The sequence below is a fragment of the Nicotiana tomentosiformis genome, chromosome 9, assembly GCF_000390325.3.
Source record: "Nicotiana tomentosiformis chromosome 9, ASM39032v3, whole genome shotgun sequence".
NCBI classification, from domain to species: domain Eukaryota; kingdom Viridiplantae; phylum Streptophyta; class Magnoliopsida; order Solanales; family Solanaceae; genus Nicotiana; species Nicotiana tomentosiformis.
In genome coordinates this window covers 95,308,613-95,333,041 of record NC_090820.1, presented here as the reverse complement: position 1 = coordinate 95,333,041, position 24,429 = coordinate 95,308,613, and the positions used below count along the sequence as shown (strand labels likewise).

At 37.0% G+C, this 24,429-nt stretch overlaps 4 protein-coding genes across 6 annotated transcripts in view; 3 read left to right on the top strand and 1 right to left on the bottom strand.

Annotated features, from left to right (window-relative positions):
- The first annotated feature begins 2,407 nt into the window (after positions 1 to 2,407).
- The window catches only part of LOC104087273 (uncharacterized), a 102,884-nt gene continuing 80,862 nt past the window's right edge, over positions 2,408 to 24,429 (top strand). The window contains exon 1 of the mRNA XM_070185776.1: positions 2,408 to 2,411. The gene's annotated coding sequence lies outside the window, so the exon portion shown is untranslated. The remainder of the gene's footprint in view (positions 2,412 to 24,429) is intronic.
- On the top strand, positions 10,271 to 15,809 carry LOC104088998 (mitochondrial phosphate carrier protein 1, mitochondrial-like). Of its 3 annotated transcripts, XM_070185777.1 has the most exons (7): positions 10,276 to 10,577; positions 11,393 to 11,742; positions 11,837 to 11,880; positions 12,367 to 12,581; positions 12,672 to 12,796; positions 15,206 to 15,273; positions 15,347 to 15,809. In XM_070185777.1, the coding sequence occupies exons 1-6, from the start codon at positions 10,431 to 10,433 to the stop codon at positions 15,270 to 15,272; spliced, it is 948 nt and encodes a 315-aa protein (XP_070041878.1). In that variant the 5' UTR covers positions 10,276 to 10,430; the 3' UTR covers position 15,273; positions 15,347 to 15,809. The 3 variants fall into 3 exon arrangements, with proteins under 3 accessions (XP_070041880.1, XP_070041879.1, XP_070041878.1); XM_070185779.1 differs by lacking the exon at positions 12,672 to 12,796 and having other exon boundaries at positions 10,271 to 10,577; XM_070185778.1 differs by lacking the exon at positions 12,672 to 12,796 and having other exon boundaries at positions 10,271 to 10,577; positions 15,206 to 15,809.
- Positions 15,930 to 16,900, bottom strand: LOC104103474 (chlorophyll a-b binding protein 7, chloroplastic-like). The gene has a single exon (XM_009611384.4). The coding sequence runs from the start codon at positions 16,826 to 16,828 to the stop codon at positions 16,025 to 16,027; it is 804 nt and encodes a 267-aa protein (XP_009609679.2). The 5' UTR covers positions 16,829 to 16,900; the 3' UTR covers positions 15,930 to 16,024.
- Positions 20,807 to 21,232, top strand: LOC138899216 (uncharacterized). Its single transcript, XM_070185356.1, has one exon. The coding sequence runs from the start codon at positions 20,807 to 20,809 to the stop codon at positions 21,230 to 21,232; it is 426 nt and encodes a 141-aa protein (XP_070041457.1).

The window sequence follows — 24,429 nt, the reverse complement described above, 5'->3', positions numbered from 1 at the left end:
ACTAGCTGAGAAAATAAGGAAGAAGGCTTCAACATAAGCACCGTGACCTAAAGAGGAAATGGTCTAGTAACAACAGTCTCACAACAACATTGCATGCACTCCATAAGAAAGTGGCACCTATCGTGGCTAATAAGCGAGAAATGAAACCAAAAGTAATATTCGAGATCGTATGAGTTGTACGAAAATTTCGGCATGCGTGGGAACTAAGATAAGCTAAGTATGCATGCAAAAAGGGGGTAGAAAGACCAGGAAAAGTAATAGCTTACACATAAAGAAATTTGAGAAGGAACTAAAGGAATTATTCGATCAATGATCCAAAGATAATTACTTTATGAACGCCCTCAAGATTTTGGAGTATTATCCATGCAGCATATATATTGACAATCATATAGCCATAGAAGACTCTGGTGTAAGTTAAAAGAAAGGATTGAGTCCAGGTCATAGACAAAGGATTGAATTGTTAGAAGGTTGTATTAGGGATATTCCATAGCGCTCATAAAAGGCTAAAGAAATAACTAATACCAGGAGCCGCAGATCGGAAGATAGCTTAAGCCTACATGAAGGCTGATCAGAAGGAAGAGGAAACTAAAGAGTTTAATCAACTAAGTAAATCAGGAGTCTGATTATTGGACCCGAAAAATTATAGGAATCGTGATTGAGAACATAGCAGAATCACTTTTAAAATTATAGGTACAAGAGAGATAGTACAATAGCCATATCCTAAAATGGCTCTATGATAAATCTAGTTAGAAGAAGTACCAGCCTCATAAGAAGTCAGTATGAAGCTCCCACCGGATTGTGCATGCACCAGAGGTGCAAGTATTATAATAGAGCTTCAAGTTGTGGATGTGAATTATACCTATGTGGAAGAGAGGTCATGAAATAGATAGAAGATGTGATGTGAGATTTTAAGGTAAGTAAGTTAAATGTGAACAACATACGAGATACTCAAATACATAAGGTTGTGAATAGTCCATACTTTGGATAAAAATCTAGAAGTGCGGGGATTGTATCCAGAAATGATAGCGGCATCGTCAATGGCATATCTTCCAGCCTATGGTTTCTAAGTATCGAGAAGCCTAATTAAGAGAGTAAAAAAGAGTTAGAGACGATATGATGTCTCATTTGATGTTCCAGGATGACATAAGGAAATCTATGATGCAAGCAAGTTGAAGGAAGGTTGCAAGTAGTATAAATAGATATGTATAGGTTGCAAGCTAAAGTATGGTAAAGTGACAAAGTTTTAGGAAGCCAGGAGTAAGGGAAAAAAAGCCGAGTGAGAAGGTGACGAGAATGAATAAATCCTCAGGATTAAGCCCATGAAAATAAGAGAACTAATGGTTTCTCTAAGTTATCGAAAGCTCAGTATAGCCTGAATGAACTCAAGGGAGTCTAAGACCAATAGCATTTAGAAGAGATGGAATGCTGCCCTGGTAGTAGAATAATGGTGTAAATGTGATAGATAAAGGATGAAGTTTGGGCCTTAAATTGAGTAATGATTTCATGAATTGTACAGGATTAAAATACCCACGTAAGGTGAATTACATTGGGATTCTATGAAATACGGTTATGGATATATGGTATCGCCCCCAGGTGGATCAGGAAAATCACTTCAAATGTTCATCGATGCAACGTAAGCCCTAGTGGCAATGTATTACGTAAGAGGTTTCAAGTTATCAGTAGTAGATTGTAGATCAACATAGAGGTGAATCAACAATGGATAGATAAAAGTTACAAAGTACGAGATGAGATTAGGCCATCAGTCTTAAGATGAATAGTAATGAAAAAATGTTAAAGGACTTAGATTTATATATATAGGATAAGTAACGAGAGTAACCTAAAGTTGGTGGAAGACCTCAGTGATGATAAATCTAAGTAAGAGTTATGGTATAGTATGACCTACCTAGATACAGTAAAGTCATACGGATCGATAAACGGAGTTATGAAATAAGGTATAAAAATATTCGTAAGTTCAACAAAGTATCGAGCAAAGAACTTCAGTATACACATAGACGCCCAGAGGGACATCTTGTCATAATTCCGTATATGTTTACAAAGTGAGGCCTAGAGATTGGCTAAAAGTCAGAGGAAAAAGGAGAGAAGAGTCGCATAGGAGCGCTTACAAGGTCAGAGTCGTACAAGTTGCATGACAGAAGGTAACAACAGTTATGAGATTAGAAGGATTCCGACCACAATCATGGTGTGAGAAAGAGGCCTAAAGGGGGGAATGCCATGGCCTTTGGATTTATTCACAGAACAGTTGCCTAGATGGCAAGGAGAGTACTAAAGTATACGGAAGACATAAGTTATGAAAATGATAAGTGCATCACTCAATATTCGAGGACGAATGTTTCAATGGGGGGAATGATGTTACGCCCTGCAGTATTACGTCGATGTTACGCTCCGCAGTATTATATTACGACGATGTTACACCATGTAGTATTGTATGTTAAAGTTTCGTCGTAAGTTAATTAACGTAAGTTCAGGGATGAGATTATTTTTAGATTATAAGCATTATGCTATTTCAAACAAGTGATAAGTAAATTCGTGAATGAGAGGGTAAACGAATTGATGAAAATGAGTTTCGTCAGAGTTTGACAATTTAGGGATAAAATACGGTCCAAGCTATAATACCTGGTATTTATGGACTAGTTCCATACAAGGTACCACATGACCATGATAGTAGGGTACATAAAGTGTGTTAAAAGTGAGTAGTATTCTAAGTAATTTGGAATAATTCTTAATTATATGGGTAATTGGTCAATTATTAATTTAGTGAGTGATTAATAAGTTAATTATGGAAATGGGGGAATTATTGGATAAGGCTTGATAGCCCAACGTGGCAGCCACATATGAGCTATTACGTGACTCTTAAATCACTTGGCAAGGTGGCAACATTTAAAGAGATGAGCACCTCATCCCATTTGGTTAAAGAATGTTATCAAAAAAGACTACTCAAATTCAAGATTTGGACTAATTCACAAAGATATGGAATTCACTAAAGCCATAAAAGACTCTCAACGTGATTGCTTCAGCAAGTATCATACAAGGTTATGATCAAATTCACAAAGAGATCATATGGAATTTGCTACAAGAATTCATACAAGACTACTGGCAACGTTATGCTAGGTGCTAACGATGGAGACTCAAAATATTTCGTTTGAAATTTCATAACACAATATAGCGTGAGATTTTGCAATTTTAAGGAATACAGTGCAATCTTTCTCAAGAATATCATATGAATTTTTCCCTACCTCGATCCGTCGTTACGTGTTTTCATAAAAGACGTGTTAGATGGATTGTCAAGAGAATCAACTCAGGTATGTTAAGGCTATCCCTTATTTCCTTTTGGCATGACATTGTAAATATTAATGATTCATGGAGTTGTTCAGACTTACATATTGAGTGTCCTACTCCATGTTTCTCTCATGACTATTATTTACTGATTTTCATTCCTTATATACTCGGTACATTATTTGTACTGACGTCCATTTTTCCTGGGGACACTGCGTTTCATGCCCGCAGGTCCCGATAGATAGGTCGAGAGTACTCCAAGTGGGCTATCAGCTTAGCGGAAGATGTTGGTGCGCTCCATTTGCTCCGGAGTTTCTTGTTTGGTCAGTATGATTTAGACGTGTATTGTTTGGTATGGCGGGGCTATGTCCCGACCTTTATGACAATTATATATTCTTAGAGGCTTGTAGACAGATGTCATGTACGTAAAAGATTGTATGGTCTTGTTGGCCTATGTTCAGTGTACGAATGGTTATTTTGGTCTTAATGTCTTATGTATAAGTTGGTATTACATCTTGTATTCTACTTATCTCACGGCAGTCTCTCCGGCTCAGTTATCTATGATAGTATGATACTAAAAGATACGTTATGTTGTTACTCGGTTGAGTAAGGTACCAGGTGCCCGTCGCGGCCCATCGGTTTGGGTCGTGATAATTCCTCTAATACGGGGAAAAATATATGGATATCAACAGATTTTTCTACTACACAGTTCCATAGAATTGACCAAGTCATAATTCCTACGGTGCACGCCCACACGCCTGTCACCTAGCATGTGCGTCACCTTAAAACCAATCACATAATACATATTTCGGGGTTTCATACCCTCAAGACCAAATTGAGAACTGTTACTTATATCAAGCCGTGTAATTCTTTATTCTGCAATGTCTTTCCTTGTGAATTGGCCTCCAAACGCCTTGAATCTAACCACAAATAATTCGATTCAGTCAATAAAATTTATTGAAATTAATTCTATAAGAAAATACTAATTTTCTATAAAAATCCGAAATTTAGCTTAAAAAAAAGCCCGTGGGGCCCATGTCTCGAAACCCTGCAAAAGTTACAAAATCCGAAAGCTCATTCAACCACGAGTCTAACCATACCAATTTTACTAAAATCCGACCTCAACTCGACCTCCAAATCTTCAAATCTTATTTTCAAATCTCTAAGTTCAAACCCTCGATTTACACCTCGAAAACATGTAATCTAGTCGGATTATTCGATGATAATTTAATATTATGGAGTAGAAATGATCACAAGGGACTTACTTCAAGTTTCCCCATGAAAACCTCGCCAAAATATCGCTTAACCCGAGCTTGAAATGCCTAAAAATGGCAAAAGCTCGGAACCCCCTCTGTTTTTGTACCATCCAAGGGTTTCCGCTTCTGCGAGATTTTGTGTGCATCTGCGGACACACTTCTACGAGGAGCTGTCCGCTTTAGCGAAGCTGCCTCACCAAATGCCCTTGCACTTCTACGATCAGACGCCCGCAAGTGCGGGGCCACTTCTGCGTCTACCTGCCGCTTCTGCGATCGAAGCCGCAGCCACGCCTGGATGCATCTGCGATGGAAGGCTCACTTCTGGGAGCTCGCACCTGCGAGGAAAATTCCACAGGTGCGATTACATCAGATGGCAGAAACTTTCAAATTTCCTTCGAAGTCCGAATTCGATCCGAAAACCATCTGAAACTCACCCGAGTCCCCCGGGACCTCAACCAAATATACCAACAAGTCCTAAAATACCATATGAACTTAGTCGAACCCTAAAATTACCTCAAACAACGCTAAAACCATGAATCATACCCCAATTCAAGCCTAATGAACTTTGAAATTTTCAATTTCTATAAACGATGTCGGAACTTATCAAATCAAGTCCGATTGACCTCAAATTTTGCACACAAGTCATAAATGATATAACAGAGGTATTCCAAATTTTTAGAATCAGATTCTGATCCCGATATCAAAAAGTCAACCTCCCGGTCAAACTTCCTAAAAGTTCGACTTCCGCCATTTTAAGCCTAATTCCACTACGGACCTCCAAATAATTTTTCGGGCACGCTCCTAATTCCAAAATCACCATACGGAGCTATTGAAATCATCAAAATTCAAATCCGAGATCGTTTACACATAAGTCAATATCCGGTCAACTTTTCCAACTTAAGTTTTCAATTATGAGACTAAGTATCTTATTTCACTCCGAAATCTTTCCGGACCCGAACTAACTAACCCGGTAATTCATAAAATAACTGTAAAGCATAACTTGAGTAGTAAATAGAGGGAACGGGGTTATAATACTCAAAACGACCGTCCGGGTCGTTAATTCTCATTTTTGAAGCTTAAATAAAAATAGTTGATCGGAGATTTGACTTATGTGTAAACGACCCCGGATTCGAATTCTGATAATTTCAATAGCTCCGTATGATGATTTTGGACGTAGGAATATGTCTAAAAAATTATTGGAAAGTCCGTAGTGGAATTTGGCTTGAAATGGCAAAAATGGAATATTTGGAAAGTTTGACCGGGGAGTTGACTTTTTGATATCAGGGTCGAAATCCAGTTTTGAAAATTTGTATCGGTCTGTTATGTCATTTATGACTTATGTGCAAAATTTGAGGTCAATCGAACGTGATTTGATAGGTTTCGGGTTTCGACATTGAATGTAGAAGTTGGAATTTCTTAATTTCATTAAGCTTGAATTAGGGTATGATTCGTGGTTCTAGCATTGTTTGATGTAATTTGAAGTTTTGACTAAGTTTGTATGATGTTTTAGGATTTGTTAGTAAGATTTGACGATCCCGAGGGGCTTGGGTGTATTTTCGGATCATTGGTTGAGAGACTAATAAAGTTAAAAAATTTGGGAGTTTGACCATGGTCAATATAGGGTCAAGACGACCTCTTTTCAGTGTTTTGAGTACGCGAGCAGGTCCGTAGCATGTTTTATGATTGAAATTCATATATAGTTTGTGTCCGGGAGGTTGCGGATGAGTTTCAAGGTGGTTTCAGATCATTTCAGAGAAGTTTGAGTTTGCTGATTTCTGGTGAGGTACTATTCATTTGCAATTGCGAAAACACTGTTCATTCGCAATTGTGAAAACACTGTTCATTCGCAATTGCGAACCATTTATCGCAATTGCGCAAAAACTGTTCACTCGCAATTGCGAATAATTTATCGCAATTGTAAAAACACTGCTCATGGGAGGTACTGTTCATTCGCAAATGCAAAATTTTTGTCCGCAAATGCGAACCTCGGCAGAAACTTAAGGATTGAAAATCTGTCATTTCTTCATTTTCGATTGGGATTTTTGAAGCTCGGTTTTTGAACAATTTTGAGAATTTCTTCACGACTTCGACTGGGTAAGTGTTCTATATCCTAAAGTGATTATATTTCATGAATCTATGGTTATATTCATCGTTTAATTCGGATTTAAATGGAAGAAATAGAAATTTTTGAAAAATCTTCCAAAAACGAAAATTCAAGATTTGGAGGACGATTTGTTGTTGGAATTTGATAAAATTGGTATGGTTGAACTCATATTGGAATGGGTGTTCGGATTTCGTAAAAATTATGTCGTGTTCGGAGAGGCGGGCCCCGCGTTGACTTTTGTTGACTTTTTAGGATAAATTTCTAAGACGACGTTTTATTATCCGGAATTATTTCCGATGAATTTTAATGAAGTTATACAATTAATTTGGATAGATTTGAGCGGTCCAGAGGTCAATTCAAGTAAGAATGCGATTTTGGAATATCGACATAACTTCAAAAAGGTAAGTATCGTGCCTAACCTTGAGTGGGGGAATTACCCCTTAGGCATCGAGTCTTATGTGCCATTTGTGAAGTGTGAAAAGCCGTGTATGCGAGGTGACGAGTACGTACTCGGGCTTATATGTGCAAAATTTATTGAGTTAAAGTCTTGGGCATATTGTGTAGTAAATTGGATAATTGTTGGCATTTATTTAATCATCTATTTGTCATGCCTCAAATCACATTTATTGAATTTGTTTTTATATGACAATTTGATGTAATTATTACTTGTATATTTATGTGAATTCCGTGAGTTTGATGGTTTGATATTTCTTGGAATTTAATTTCATTATGGATTTTTTCTATGCAAATAATTAATTAAGCAAGCTTAAGAAGAAGTGTTAATATAATTATCAAAATTTGGATTAATGAAGGCGTTGCCCTATGCTGATTATTTTCTATCTCTGTTGATTGTTTTGTTTTATATACATTGTGAGGAGCCTTGGACTATTTGTTGTGAAATTAATTGATTTTGTTATATCCTTGGAATTGGTTGTGGCAATTGGGTAAATTGTGATATGAATTGATTTTGTTACGTTCCCGTGATAATATTTCGTGTATATTGTTGTGTTAATTGAGTTATTATTTTGAGGATATAAGAGTGGCATTTCACTGTTGATATTATGTGAGCATAAGGGAGACATTTCACTGTTGTTATGTGTGTTGGGATATTGTCTAGGTGGAGCGATAAGGGTGGCTATAGAAGCGATAATGGTGGCTATAAGAGAGATAAGGGTGGCTATATGAGTGATAAGGGTGGCTATTGATAATGTCAGGGCGGAGGGATAAAAGAGGCTATTACAGGAGTGATAAGGGTGGCTATAGGAGAGATAAAGGTGGTTATTGCCAGGGATGATATGTGATGATGTAGAGTTATTGTGTTGGTAATTTTCATGTGATGTTGGGGTATTCCTTGTGTTTATTTTTATATCTTGTGCAACTTGTCTTGTTGTTTCGGTAAACTTGATAATAGCCTGATTTATGTTGAAATTGTGAGCCTGTTGCTATTGCCGAGCAGGTAATGTTATATGGGGTCGGGTTGCACGCCGCAACGGATATGAAAGAAAAAAATATGATGGTTTTATTATTGGCACGTGAACTGTCCGTGCAGTTATGATATGAAAAGTGGGCACGGGGTACCGGGGAAATATGATGATTTAATTATGGGCATGAAGTGCGGTGGAAATATGAAAGTAGGCTGAGACCCGTGTTTATGAAAAATATAAAAATGGGCTGAGAGCCGTATTTTTATGATTATGAAATGGGGTGTCATATGGTGACTTTTAATTGAAAGAATTATATTAAAAATATTTATTTGAAAGGATTTTTATTCAAAAAATATTATTTGAAAATATTATATTTGAAAAATATTTATTTGAGGAAATTATATTTGAAAGAGATTTATTGATAGAATTATATATGAAAGATATTTATTTGAAGGACTTGATTTAATTGGGTGTACTTGTATTTATTATTTGTTGAGCGATATTAATGGTGTTCTTGTTTCCCTACTGTGCATATCACTGGTTGATTTGTGTTGCCCTTATTGTTATTTGTTTCTTATTATTTTGTATACTATATTGCACAAGTTATTAAACTACTGAGTGTCTTGACTGTACCTCGTCACTACTCCACCGAGGTTAGTCTTATACTTACTGGGTACCGACCGTGGTGTACTCATACTACACTTCTGCACATTTTTGTGCAGAGCCAGGTATTGGAGATATCGGACTCGGACGAAGTTAGAGGGTGATCACAAGGACTTAAGGTAGAGCTGCTTGGTCGTCGTAGTCCCTTGGAGTCCTTCTATTTCTATTGTACTGTTAATTTTTTATTTGAACAGTATTGTATATTCGGTCCTCGTGATCATTCTATGTATTCAGTTAGAGTCGTGACTCAGTATCGCCAGTCTTGGGAGATTTTCATATTTGTTTCCACTGTTGGTTTTGATTACCTATTTAATTCATATTAAAAAAAATGGCTTGAAATGTAATTGTAATCGGCTTACCTAGTCTTAGAGACTAAGTATCATCACGACGGCTATGGTGAGATTTTGGGTCGTGACATTGGTATTAAAATATTTAAATATTCTTCTTGGTAGTAATTATTGGTATCATTTTTAGCTGAGTCAAAAACTGAAAAATATTTTATTTTTGTTATAAAATTTTGCAATCAACCTTTTATTTAGTTGATCAACATATTTATTCTCTATTAGCCAAGATATCTTTTTATTTGTGTCATGCGATTTGCACAAATTAAGTTATGATCTAATGATAGAAATATTTCTCTTATTAAATGCACTACTATTATCATTGGGATTGATAACCAAGTGTTCAGGAAAAACCAAATCATCTTTTATTGGATGCTCTTCTTTATTTCCGACACGAAGCAAGAAGACACTGAATACTGGATCTGTTCTTTCTTTATATTTCTTGTCAGTTGAATCTTTTTCATTTGAGGCTAGAAGTATAATACATTTTCAAATTAAATTAGTAATAGAAATTTTTAAGAAGTATATCCTAAAAGTAATAAGATTACATGACTAATGATATTTACTTGTTCAATTTTATATGAATTAGACAACCCGAAAGTAATTATACTAAAAGGATTACTAAAGGTAATCATGTAGGATTCCTAACGTATAGTATTATGTCCTAAAACTAATAAGATTATAAGACTAATATCTAGAATTGCGGTTATGTCCTTTTATTATGAGTTATTATGCTTAATATTATAAGGTTATTTTTGGAAACCGACATTGAATTCATGCTTTTATAATAATATAGATATAGATAGATAGATAGATTATTATGCTTAATATTAAAAAGTTATTTTTGGAAACCGATATTGTATTCATGTTTTTATAATAATATAAATATAGATATAGATGAGGGGGGGGGGGAGGGGGGAGTTCTAATTTCTTTTTTTTCTTGGGTACAAAACAAAGCATGAAAATTTTCCTTTTTGGTCAATTTTTTAGAAAATTATTTGTCGAAAAAATTGAATGTTTAATATATTTTACATTATTTATTTTTTGTCCCAAAACTTTAAAAGAAAATGCCCAGACAGTACTCAATCAAGATTCTGTTTAAAATACACTTTCTTAAAAATGTTCCAAGAGAAAAGAAAAACAGTTCTATATTCTTTAAGAACTAAATAAGGAAACCATACACTACGACGTCGTTCTCCCTGTTACCTTAAATCTTGCACAAAACCCTGTTGAAAGATCCATCACATAAGGTAGAAATTTCGAAACTTTGGCTGCACGTATGGGTTGAAGAAGAAAAAAATAAAGTGGGGTTTTTCCGTAGAACCTCAAAACAGTTTTAAGTTTAAATATGAGTAGCAGTAGTTTAATAGGAGGAAAAGTATGTGAAGAATTCACACCAGGGTATTATGGAATTTGTACAATTGGAGGTATGCTTAGTGCTGGCACTACTCATCTTGCTATCACTCCTCTTGATGTTCTCAAAGTTAATATGCAGGTAAAAAATTTGTTGGGGTTTGACTTTTTTGCAGAATCTTGGTCAAAATAAATACTAGTAATGTTGTATTTCTGATTTCTTGTATGCAACACACTAATGTAAATAATTAGTTAATGCTGCTGAATGTAGAATTTTAGATTGTGTAATTACCCTTAAAAAGTCAAAATTATTTAGCATTGGGATGATACAGAGGATTTATATAGCTGGCATTTGAAATTGATTGCTTCCCCTTTCTGTTGATATAGTTGCTATTTTTTGCGTTGTCTTTTTGCATAATTTGGGTCAACACTATATGTTGTGCTGCATTTCTGGTTTCTTATATGCAAAATGGTAAGATAAACAGATTTTCAATGCCCGCACCTAAATATGTAGCCTAGTTGTCAATGTAGTGGTAGGAGAACCATAAGGTTTCAGGTTCAAATCCCAAGTGAAGGCGAAGAAATACTAGGCGACTTCTTCCCATTTGCCTAAGCTTTGATGTGCGGAGTTACCCGGTGCCTATGCTGTGGGAGGTAGTAAGTACCCGGTAGAATAGTTGAGGTGCGCCTAAGCTGGCCCACCATCATAAGAAAGAACAATTAGTTAATGCTCGTGCAAGTAGATTCTTAAATTGTATAAGTACCTTTAGAAGGTCAAATTATTTTGCATTTGAATGATACCTGAGTTGAGCGGAATGGGTACAGAAGGATTTATATAGTCGACCCAAACTAATTTGAAGTTGATGCATGACTAGTATAATCGTCAACCCCATTTCAGTTGATGTAGTTTATCTTCCATTACGATCTTTATTATGAACTATTGCTTGTAACTTGTAGGTGCACCCTATCAAGTATAGTAGCATTTCCACGTGCTTTACGACTTTATTGAGGGAACAAGGTCCGTCGGCCTTTTGGCGAGGATGGGCCGGGAAGTTTTTTGGCTATGGTGTTCAGGGTGCTTGTAGATTTGGTCTCTATGAATACTTTAAGAAAGTGTACTCAAATTTACTGGTGGATCAGAACAAGAGTGTGGTATTTTTCGCCAGCAGCGCATCAGCTGAAGTAATTGCTAATGTGGCTCTCTGCCCATTTGAGGCCATTAAAGTTCGCGTGCAAGCTCAGCCTCATTTTGCTAAAGGCCTCACTGATGGATTTCCGAGAATATATGCTTCAGAAGGCATCCATGGGTACAATTCCAACCATGGATCTCTTTCCCTTCCCTCTTTTGGTGTAACATTTCTTCGTACTGACAATCGATACAATTTGGTTTTCTAATTTCAGGCTATACAGAGGGCTTATTCCTCTACTGGGTCGTAATCTACCATGTACCTCTCAGTCATTGAAACTCTATTCAGTTGCTGTAAATTTTTATATCTATATTCAATGAAATTATGTACGCATAGATAACCAATATGAAGCATGTGATACCAATCAAACAATTGCGTGTACTCTCCTTTTGAGGTTTTAAGAAATATATAATTGACTTTTCAGAATTCTGTTAGCCACATAAGACTGTTTTACGTCACCTGTATGAAGTTGAAATCGAGCTGAAATGCATAGCAAGGCTATACTAGATCATTTATTGCAATAGATGTTAAAGTTTAAAGTAGAAAATTGGCTTTACCATATGTCATTTCTAATCTTGATCTAATTGAGCAGTGATAGAAGAAATTGATGACTATTAGCTGTATTATAAATGCTTTAGGTTTAGGGGTATGATCAATACAATTAACGTTGGTTATTCTGTTTCTTTCCCCTTGAAAAGGATTTGATGTTGGTTATTCATTTTATTCCGGTTATTTTGTCTGCAGTCTCAATAGTTATGTTCTCAACCTTTGAGCATACAGTGAATTTTCTTTATCGAAATATAATCCAGAAAAGGAAGGAAGAGTGTTCAAGAGCTCAGCAGCTTGGCGTAACTTGTTTTGCTGGATATGCCGCTGGATCTATTGGTAGTATTATTTCGAACCCTGCTGACAACATCGTGGCTTCTCTTAACAACAAGAAGGCCAGTAGCCTAAAGCTGGTAAAATTTCTTAATGTTTTCCCGCACCGAAAAATAAATAAATGCTTCTCATGCTTGCTGCATTTTTATTTTACCCTTTTTACCTTTCAGGCTGTGAAGAAAATTGGATTTCTTAATTTGTTTACAAGAAGTCTTCCTATTAGGATAATGCTAGTTGGACCAGTTGTGACTTTGCAGTGGTTGTTCTACGACACCATTAAAATATTCAGTGGATTGTAAGTGCTGTTTCCGCACTCAATAGCTTATTTGTACATGAGTTGGTTCAACTTTCACTTTCCCAACCTTGCGTGTTCTGCATGACAATATGACATGTGATTTCTTGTTATTTTAGCATGCATCTGCTTGAAGACCACACGAGTTATTAGTTACATAAAAGTATAAAACTATTATTAATGTGTACTGCTTTCTTGCTTCTCATGATTTAAATAGATTATGTGATTTTTGACCAAATATAAGATGTAGAAGATTCACGAAACTCGAGAAGTGATGTCAGTCGCTTTCCCTAGGCATATGTGCACACTCAAGCACGTAAAATCTTCATTCACATTGAACTTCATAAGAAACAAGAAACGGGAAACGGCATAAAAATTCGTAGAACTAAAGTTGTCATGTTCAGGAGACCCTTATACCTTCAAGGATGTGGTTTTTGTATGTTGCTTGCTTAGTGGGCTATCAACATGGCAGAAAGCGGTCTGGCAGAGGTGCATTGGCTGCCCAGATATTCTATAAGAGGGCAATAGTCAAATCATTGTCCAAGTTTGCCCTAGTGGGGAATGAAGTGGGTGAGAATCATGAGGTCTCAAGTTCAAATTCCAATGGAAGCAAAAACACTAGGTGATTTCTTCCCATCTGTCCAAGCCTTGGTGGACAGAGTTACCTGGTACCTGTTGTTGGTGGGAGGTGGCAGGTATCCCGTGGAACTAGTCGAGGTGCGCGCAAACTGGCCCGGGCACTACAACTATCAAAAAAAAATAAAAATTACACAGGAGTATTAGCCAAGTAGACTGTCCAAGTCTGGTTTTAGCCCCAACTCGCTGGGGCTTGAGGTGTAGTAGTAGTTGTTGCACACAGGAGTAGTCAAGGTCAGTACCCCATCACTTTGGGGTCAGCTGTAACACATTAACACTACTCTCCTTCAATTCATTGTTATTTTATTTTGAACAATGTCCGACGGCTAGTGGCCTTTGACTAGCTATCGGCAGAAGTTTTGTTTGGATGAATTTTTAATGCATGGAGGAATTCTTCTGTGCGGCTTTGATCTGGAAAGATTATCTTCACTATTTGCAATTGGGTCTCTGAAGACCCTTGAACCAACTTCAAAAGCCAGAGGTTAATAAGGACTCCTTGATCACATAACTGAGGTGCTTGTATTATTCATAAATAAAGGAGTAACTGTAATTAAACTTGGATTCTAGTACATGTCAACCAAAGAAAATTAAAAGAAAATAAAAGTAAATTGTCCTAAAACAACTGCAGACTAGGAAACAGATAAAACTTGGATTCTAGTACATGTCACGAGAAGTCTTTTTTGATAACACCAACCTAGGAGAAGCCTTAGTTACTACGTCTCTCAAATAGTAGAATCATCAGGAAGAATCTCGTCAAGCAAATAATACTTATATTTTCGTATATTCCAATTTTAGTGCCTTAAGCTACATTCACTCTTAGAGGCAAACCTACTTGTAACATTGAGGGGTCACTGAACCCCATAAACTTTGGCAGAAATCTTGTTTAGGTATGTATGTATACCTTTAGGGGTCACTGATTGAGCAGGTTGCCCAAATTTCCTTTCTCAGACTGTTGACGGGTTCGATCCTAACTCCAACAACTCTTTCTATATTTTTTAGTTTCTCCATTCTACCATTTTAGTTTAGCATCCACCTTAATTTTCGGCTGAACATAAACCTATTGAAATGTTTATGTTAGAAAAAACTAGTGGTGCCCCCATCGCATTAAAATCCTGGGTCCGTCTCTTCTCTTGGTGTGTGTTTATGTATGTTGAGTTAGTTAGTTGTCCCATATGGGTGATGTATTATCTAAGGGCCTTCAATGTGGTTTGTAAAGGTCTTGGGCTACTACATTCATTGCTTTAAGGTATTGAGTTGGATTATTATATTCCTTCACATGGTATCAAAGCCAACTTTTGGCAAGCTGATTCTCACACTCAAAATTCCGTATTACAGTTGACTTGTAACCCCAAAATCAGGTAACACTGCTTGAATTAGATGGTTTTCCCACATGGATTATGTAAGAGCTTTCAAAAGGATTTATAAAGGTTTTGAGCTACTCCACCTGTTGCCTTAACGTTTTGGTTTGTATGCTCGGATTCTTTCAAAAAATCAAAGCAGATAGAAAAAGTACATAATCTAGGTTGACTCTTATTATGAGAAAATCTACTTGGATATTTGTTTCGCTTATTCTTCTGAATTCGCATGTCACCTGCATCCTCTACGTCTTTGTAATGGGTAAGGGTCTGTCAATTTTGTGAGTAATATTCTTTTAGCTACGATCATTAACCGGTTAACAATGATTGTCCTTGAATGAATAAAATAAAATCATATTTTCTTTGCCTTTCATGTTATAAGCAAATTCTTGGCTTGATGTTTTACATTTATATTTTGTAGGCCAACCAGCGGACATGTCACCAAAGATATAGAGGAAGATAAAATGGCTGAAAGTCATTCAAGATGAAGGCTGTTGTTGATGCATGGCATATGCATCAGTCTATGGCTATATTGAGCATTCTAAGATTCGTGCAAATGAAAAGCTGCTTGGTTAACTGATTTAGTAAACAAGATGAACGAGCTATCCTCCAATTTGCTCTATTGCTGGCTGGTCCTAGAGTATGAGACACTATTTTGAGCTACCTCAAGAAGGTGAACCATTTTTGTGAATAGAGGAGACACGTTCGCTCTTTCACGCACTAACTTGTACAGTTTGCAGAAGTTATAGCTAAGGTAACATTTGTAATGGACAACAACCAAATCTGCCATATTTCAGCTCTTTTTGGTCCGCTAAAATATGAACCAAAATTGACACTACTATATCAGTGATGATAATAATATTGCTGGGCAGTTGTCTTTAAACCTTAATTTGGGAAAAGGAAAAGGCAAGAACATAGTTGTGTATAGGTAGAAATGTAGAACAATGCCTACAAATTTTGTTTGCATACATGGAATTTCGTATATATTTGGAAGAAAAATCATTAGCCTCTCTTTTCAATTTTAATATCAATTTCCTCTGCCCTGCAAATTCTTGTTTTAATATCTCAGAAAATGCCACTTCCCTATTTTCCCCTTTTTAACTTGTACTTAATTTATGGATAGCACAAGAAATGTAACTGAGAACTAACCAATTGAACAAAATTCATATATAATCTCTAGTAATTTACAACAGTTTCACAAGGACATAGAACAATCTGACACTAACGGAGACTAAGAACTTCACTTTCCGGGGACAAAGTTTGTGGCATAAGCCCAGGCATTGTTGTTAACGGGGTCAGCAAGGTGGTCGGCAAGGTTCTCCAACGGACCTTTTCCAGTGACGATAGCCTGAACGAAGAATCCAAACATAGAGAACATAGCAAGTCTACCATTTTTTATCTCCTTCACCTTGAGCTCAGCAAAAGCCTCTGGGTCATCAGCAAGACCTAATGGGTCAAAGCTACCACCGGGGTAGAGTGGGTCGGTAATCTCACCAAGAGGTCCACCAGCAACACGGTAACCCTCAATAGCTCCCATCAGCACAACTTGACAAGCCCAAATGGCCAAGATGCTTTGTGCATGGACCAAACTTGGGTTGCCCAAGTAGTCAAGTCCACCTTCGTTGAAAATCTGGGATCCAGCCTTGAACCATACAGCTTCACCGAACTTGACACCATTACGAGCCAAGAGTTCAGGAAAGACACAACCAAGAGCTCCAAGCATGGCCCATCTACAGTGAATCACCTCTAGCTCACGGTTCTTAGCAAAAGTTTCTGGATCAGCTGAAAGTCCAGCAGTGTCCCATCCATAATCACCAGGAAACTCACCAGTCAAGTAACTTGGGGCTTCACCGGAGAATGGACCCAAGTACTTGACACGATCAGGACCATACCATGGGCTACCAGAAGAGACTGGCTTCGCCTTGGTAACAGTCTTTCTCATGATAGCTTTCCCATTTCCAGTAATCTCGGAGGAAGATGGTGAGAGTTTCACTGCATTTCCAGCAAAAGAAGGGGAAGAGAGAGCCATTGTTGAGGCAGCCATTGTTGTAGAAATAAAATGAAAAGACTTGATTTGCAGCTACTAAACAAAGAATACTTGATTTTTGGCTTGAGTTTCATGGTCTTACACCAAGTGTATTTAAATGACTCCAAAAGACTAAAGTCCTTATCCTAGAATATCATTATCTGTTTCCTCATTGGTGGATTACAATTTGTTTAACTTTTGCATTATTGTCCATTTGTCAAAGTTCAAGTATGAGTAGATATATTTAGATACGTTATTATGTCTAGAAAATCTAACTCAATGTTGATTTCCTCTCGTAAAGCAATCCAGAGTTGCCACGTGTGATAGTAGATTATTGCAAAATCCACATGACCACGAGCATAAGAGTAAGTCATGGCCATGCAATAGTTCACACACTTCTGTTTGGCTGGCCTATCAAATATTAGTAGTGTATATACCTCTTCATCACAATGAGACGCATGGGAAAAAAAAACTTTGTAATTATTTCAATGACTAGAATTTATTACAATTCCTTATGTCATTCTTAACTATTCGGATGAATAATTCTCTGAATGCCAATTAGGAAAACAGGAGAATAAGCGAAACTTAAATATATGTTAATTTCTCTCGTGAAGGAGATAAATTAAGAGGAGGTAATTTTAGTTTATAGGAAGCCATACACTAAGGTTAAGTAGCAAATAAGAGCAGGGACAAAGCTAGAATTTTAATTTTATAGGTTATGGATTTAGAACGACGATAATTACATTATTTGAGCAAAAATTATTTAATATTTGTATATATTTAATGAATTTTCTAACGCTATTTGTATACATTTAAAGTGTTAATACTTGTGTTCTAAATTTAATATTTGTATATATTTAATAAACTTTCTAACATAAATATATTGTTTGAGCAGAAATTATTGGGTTTGTCTGAACCCATTTCCTGCTTCTAGCTTCGCCCCTGAATAAGAGTTTGTTTGGACAAGCTTTCACAGTACTCTGCATATTTTGAAAAGTGCTATTTGTCGAAAGTGCCTTTTAAAAAAGAATTTTAATGGTGTAATAGTTTATGTTCAGATAAATATTTGAGAAGTAATTTGTTAGTATTAGAAAAGCAGATTGTGTTTGACTAATCTTTCAAAAGAGTCTTTTTAAGCATTGAGTTACGAAAAAGGGACATGTACAAATTTACTTTAGAATTACTAGTATTTAAAAAGAAAAATAATCTCAATTGTTTATTATTTGAGAGTTTAATTAGTTTTAATATTATTTCATTAAAATATTTCTATCATTTGTTTGAGATTTATTGAAAAATAAAAAGTTGGAGTGTTGGATAGATAATACCGTGCAATGAAGGAGAAATGAATAACATTCGGTTGATTTCCTTCCGTTCCACTTTATGTTTCGAGGGTCAATTTACTACTTTTAAAAGCTAAATTGGATTATACCAACTCAATCTTCTAAAATTAAAATTTAGATATTTAAAAACGGTACGATAAGTATTACAAGTTAGCAATTCTTCTCATAACAATATGATAAGAAAATACATTTCAAAATGTTGGTCAAAATTTACATAGTTTGAATTTCGAAAAGCAAAAATATTTACATAAACTGAAACGGATGGAGTAATTGTTTTTATTTTGAGAAGCTCGTCAACAACCAAAAAAAAAGTCTTGCATCCAGCAAATAAGTAGCCTATTTGTGAACCATATATGACTTGCATCCTGAAAATAAGTAAGTAGCTCGTCAACAACCAAAAAACGCTACTACTTCAGCAGTTATCACTTGCATCCAGAAAATAAGTAAGAAAAAGGAAGGAATGAGTTTACTTCTGTACAATTCAGGGGGAACACAGAGGTAAAAAAAACGATGCCAGGTTAGTGGTTATTTAGGATAAAGGGAGTAGCCTATTTGTGAACCATATATGATGATGTTATTTAGGTTAAACCTTTGCTTGGGAAACAACTGCATGACAAATTCTTTTCTATAGCATGATTTGTTCATTCTATTTCAGCAGATATGATATCAAATTTTCTCTCTTCTTCTTCCTAAGACTACACCACCCCCACCAAGAGTCAAGCTTCCCGCGTCCAAACCCCAGTGAAGTTCTCCGGCAACCGATTCCTCACGCGCGGCCAACTCGCGTGCTTTTTCGGCGAGATTTCAGCCACGCGCCGGCGCGTGTGGCTTTCTTCTGGCGACCTTTCAAACTTTTTTCTTCAGATAGCCTCTTCTCGAGGCTTTTTCGAGCCTTCCCATTTCAGTTTCACCAAAATCCGATGACTTTTTCTTTTTTCGGCCATTAAACACCAGATTCTTATGGGAGAATGGCATTGGAAGAAGTCCAAAGTGATCCTTGATTGGTGGAAACCTACTACTAGTTGCTGGTCAGAAGAGATGGAGCATGATTGGGTTTGGATTAGGCTTTTGGGACTTCCTGTTAATCTATGATTAGAGAAAGTGTTCAAAGCAATAGGTGACCAATGTGGGGATGGATCGAAACAGAAGAGGAGACAACACTCAAATTTCATCTACGATGGGCAAGAATTAAAGTGAAGGGAGATGGAAGCAAGGTACCAAGAGATATAAAGGTGGAAAGCGATGGGTTTTTGTACAAAATTCCCATCTGGTGCTAAGTTCCGGTAACGGCGATGGCGGTCTTGCGGGATGACGATGAAGGAAGGCAAGGTCAGATGGCTAATAGGGGAAATCTTCTGGGAGATGGGACTTATTCGACCCAGCAATCCTCTAGTCATGTGGGTACATCGAAGGAAGGGGAGAAGTTTAAAAAATTGGCACATGTGCCAGAGTCACGTGAGGTCGTCACTGTTTCTTTTAATGATGTTTTGGGCCACAAACAATTAATTAGTTTGGGCCCAAAATTGCCAGATCCATCAGTTGATATTTGTTGCAAAGGCCCAACTCAAATAGCGCAATCTGAGGAGCCTCTTTTAAAAGATCCTCTGCTAATTGAGATACAGGCTATTGTAGCGGACTCTTCAAAGAAAAATCACGTTAATGAACTAACGCTGGCAACATAGGTCGACCGTCTTGAGGGAATTGACGAGGAGAACCATCCAATCCAAGTTGACAAAGAAAAGGCCATGGTGATAATCACAGAAAAGGAACACTCATCGACAGAGAACGAGGAAATTAACAACATGCAGATTGAGGAGGGGAGCACAATTGGGGATTGGCCCATAGAAGAAGCTCTACCTCTAAATTCACTAGCCAATGAAGAAGAGAAGGATCCAGATTTTGATACACCAATTTGGGTGCATCAAAATATCATCAGATTGAGCAAAGAGTTTGGGGTGGAATTTCAAGGGTGTGAGAAAGAAGCACTTCAGTTATTTATGAAGATTGATTGTAAGAGGCGAGCTTCAATGGAGCCATCAATGACGACAATGGAGACAATCACCCCCAAAAAAGAAAGAAAGCAAAGAAGTGAGAAACTTAGATATTGGGAGCAAGTTCAAAAGCAATGGTACGGGGAGGGGGGGGGATATCTTGCCATTGATAGTAAATGATGATCAAAATTGTATCCTGGAATGTTAGGGGATTAAATAGATTTAGAAAGAGAGAGTCGATTAAAAATATGGTTCATAGTTGGAAGGCAGATGTTTATTGCTTCCAAGAAGACCAAGATAGAAGGGGAAATCAGGAAATTAGTTAGAGAACTATGGGCATACAACTGGGTGAAATTTGCTCAGTTAGAAGCAAGTGGAACTAGGGGAAGGGTATCCTTATCATGTGGGACAGTAGGGTATGGGAAGGGGAGATTAGTAGCTTGGGTATGTATTCCATCACATGTATATTCAGTGGCAAGTCACAAGAATTTGATTGGCACTTATCTAGTATATATGCTTCTAATGAGAGAGTTGAAAGAGAAGAAGTATGGTAGGAGTTAGGTGTTGCGAGGGGTTTATTCACTGGGCCTTGGTTAGTGTGTGGGGACTTCAACACTGTTAGGTTTCCATCCGAGAGGAAGAATTGTAATAGTTTCACCAGATCAATGGCTGAATTTACAGAATTCATTGAGGATATGGGGTTAGTAGACTTGAAATTGCTAGGAGGGAAGTTTACTTGGAAGAAAGGGGTAAATCACAATATTGCTGCTAGGTTGGTTAGGTTCTTGATTTCTGAAGAATGGGATGAAGGCTTTAGAAATATTAAGCAGCCAATCATGTACAAAGTCACTTCAGATCACTCACCTCTGATGCTACAATGTGGGAATTGGGAACCAGTGAAATCTTATTTCAAATTCGAGAATTGGTGGCTGCTGACTGAAGGCTTCAAGGACAAAATTAAAAACTGGTGGGATTCTTTCTCTTGTGCTGGTAGACCTGATTATGTTCTTACTTTCAAACTGAAAGCTTTGAAGGAGAAACTCAAAGACTGGATCAAGTCAATACAAGGTACTTGGATATGCAGAAATTGAACATCCTTGGCCAACGTGCTGAACTTGAGGAGATTCAAGAGCTGAGGATCCTGAATGATGAAAAAATACATAAAAAAGCTACCCTACTGTTGGAGTTTGAGGAAACTACTAGAAAGGAGGAGATAGCATGGAGGTAAAGGTCCAGAGCTATTTGGTTGAAAGAAGGAGATAGAAATATTAAGTTTTTCCAGAGAACTGCTAATGCTCATAAAAAGTACAATAACATTGATACGTTACTAGTTAATGGGGAAACTATGGAGAATCCTGAAGACATCAAGAAGGAGATAGTCACTTTTTACCAAAACTTATACATAGAGGCTGAGGAGTGGAGACCACAATGTAATCTAAGGGAATGCCCAACCATTAGTCTAGAGGATAATCAGATGTTACTGAGCACCTTTGAACCACAGAAAATCTGGGAGAGTGTTAAAACATGTGCAGGGGACAAGGCTCTTGACCCCGATGGTTATACTATGGCTTTCTACATTCAATGCTGGGAAGTGATTATTCCGGATGTGGTTGCTGCTGTCAAGAATTTTCAAGAAAATGGAGTTTTCGAAAAAAGTTTCAATGCCACCTTCGTGGCTTTGATTCCTAAGAAAGTGGGAGCCAAGGAATTGCAAGACTTTAGAACTATCAGTCTGATAGGTAGTATCTATAAAATAATTTCAAAGATTTTGACAGAGAGACTCAAAAAAGTGATGTGCAAACTGGTGGACACTCATCAAATGGCTTTTATCAAAGGCAGGCAAATTATGGATGCTATTCTCATTGCTAATGAGTGTGTAGATGCTAGAATGAAGAGCAAAAATCCTGGCATTTTATGTAAGCTGGACATAGAAAAGGCATATGATCATCTGAATTGGGAGTTCTTGCTGGGAATATTATTGAAGATGGGTTTTGCTGAAAGGTGGATCAGCTGGATCAAATTCTGCATTAGCACTGTAAAATTCTCCATTTTAATTAATGGTTCACCTGTTGGGTTCTTCTCATCTCAAAGAGGACTGAGACATGGGGACCCTATTTCACCTTTCTTATTTATTCTTATAATGGAAGGATTAAACAATTTCTTTAGAACTGCTAAAGCTAACAACATGATCAGGGGTTTCAGGGTGAATTTTAGGGAATCAGATCACCTGGAAATCACACATTTGCAATATGCAGATGATACATTAGTGTTTTGTGATGCTAGTAGAGATCAAATGCTATTATTGAGAGTGGTATTCATTCTTTTTGAAGCTATATCTGGATTACACATTAACTAGAATAAAAGTTTCATTTATCCAGTTAATGAAGTAATGGATATACATAGCTTGGTGAGAATCCTTGGACGTAGAATAGGAGTCTTGCCCACAGTTTATCTGGGAATGCCACTTGGGGCAAAAAGCAAATCAAAGGGGATTTGAAATGGAGTAGTAGAAAAATGTGAAAAGAAGTTAGTTAGCTGGAAGAGCCAATTTTTATCCTTGGGAGGAAGACTAATTCTTATTAATAGTGTTCTTGATGCCATGCCTACTTACATGATGTCCTTATTTCCAATGCCTGCAAGTGTAGTGAAAAGACTTGATATTCTGAGAAAAACTTTTCTGTGGCAAGGCAGCAGTGAAAAGAACAAAATCCATCTGGTCATGTGGGATATCCTTACAGCCAGCAAGAAGGAAGGGGGAATGGGGATCAGGAATTTAAAAATTCAGAACCAAGACTTGATGATGAAGTGGTTCTGGAGGTTTGCTACAAAGAGCAATCTTTGTGAAAGAATGTAATCAAGGCAAGGTATGGGATGGGAGGAAGTTGGACAATTAACTCTGTAAATAGTCCTTATGGGGTAAGTTTGTGGAGGTCTATCAGAAAGCTATGGCCAAAGTTCAGTAACAAATCCAATCTCAAAGTTGGAAATGGAATGAAAACATCTTTTTGGGAAGATAAATGACTTGGGCAAAGAACACTGAAGCAACTTTTTCGGACATTTACAATCTGAACCAACAACAAGGATCATCTGTTGGAGAGGTGTGGACAGGCCCAGGGTGGAACCTCACTTATAGAAGACTACTAAACGATTGGGAAATTCAGAGGTTGACAGCTTTCTATAACACTCTAGAACAATTCACATGGACATCAAATACTGAGGATCGTGTGATCTGGCAAGGGGGTAGAGAAGGCAAGTTCTCTGTTAGATCAGCTTACAAGGAGTACAATTACTCTGACAACCAGATTGGTTGTTGGCCTTGGAAGCTGATATGGAAAGTCAAAATCCCATACAAAGTTGCATGTTTTACTTGGCTTTTAGCAAGAGAGGCAATTTTGACACAAGATAATCTCATCAAGAGAGGATATCAGTTGGGCTCCAGATGTTATCTATGTGAAGATCATGCAGAGACAGTCAACCATCTTTTTTTGCACTGCAGAGTTACTGACTAATTATTGAAGATATTCATCAACCTGAGGGGGATTCGATGGGTCATGCTTGGGAGAATTCGCGAAGTTCTAGCAAGCTGGAAAAGAGATGGTGAACAATCCAGTCAGAAAGAGAGCTGGAAGATTGTCCCTGCATGCATATGGTGGACAATTTGAAAAGAAAGGAATCAAAGGTGTTTTGAAGACAACTACAGTCCTATACAAAAGTTGAAGATGAGCTGTCTAGTGCACTATTATTTTTGGTGTAAACAGGAGTATTTAGAAGAAAGTGAATGTATTTTTGATGTTTTAGATTATTTATGAGATTTTACAGAGAACTAGAATCTCTTATGGTACTCTCTCTTGTAATTATGGATGGTTACACGGGTTTGGTATAGTCCACCTTCTAATTAATACAAATATGTTACCTTTTCAAAAAAACAAAAAGGTCTTGGGCTACTACATTCATTGCTTTAAGGTATTGAGTTGGATTATCATATTCCTTCACATGGTATCAAAGCCAACTTTTGGCAAGCTGATTCTCACACTCAAAATTCCGTATTACAGTTGACTTGTAACCCCAAAATCAGGTAACACTGCTTGAATTAGATGGTTTTCCCACATGGATTATGTAAGAGCTTTCAAAAGGATTTATAAAGGTTTTGAGCTACTCCACCTGTTGCCTTAACGTTTTGGTTTGTATGCTCGGATTCTTTCAAAAAATCAAAGCAGATAGAAAAAGTACATAATCTAGGTTGACTCTTATTATGAGAAAATCTACTTGGATATTTGTTTCGCTTATT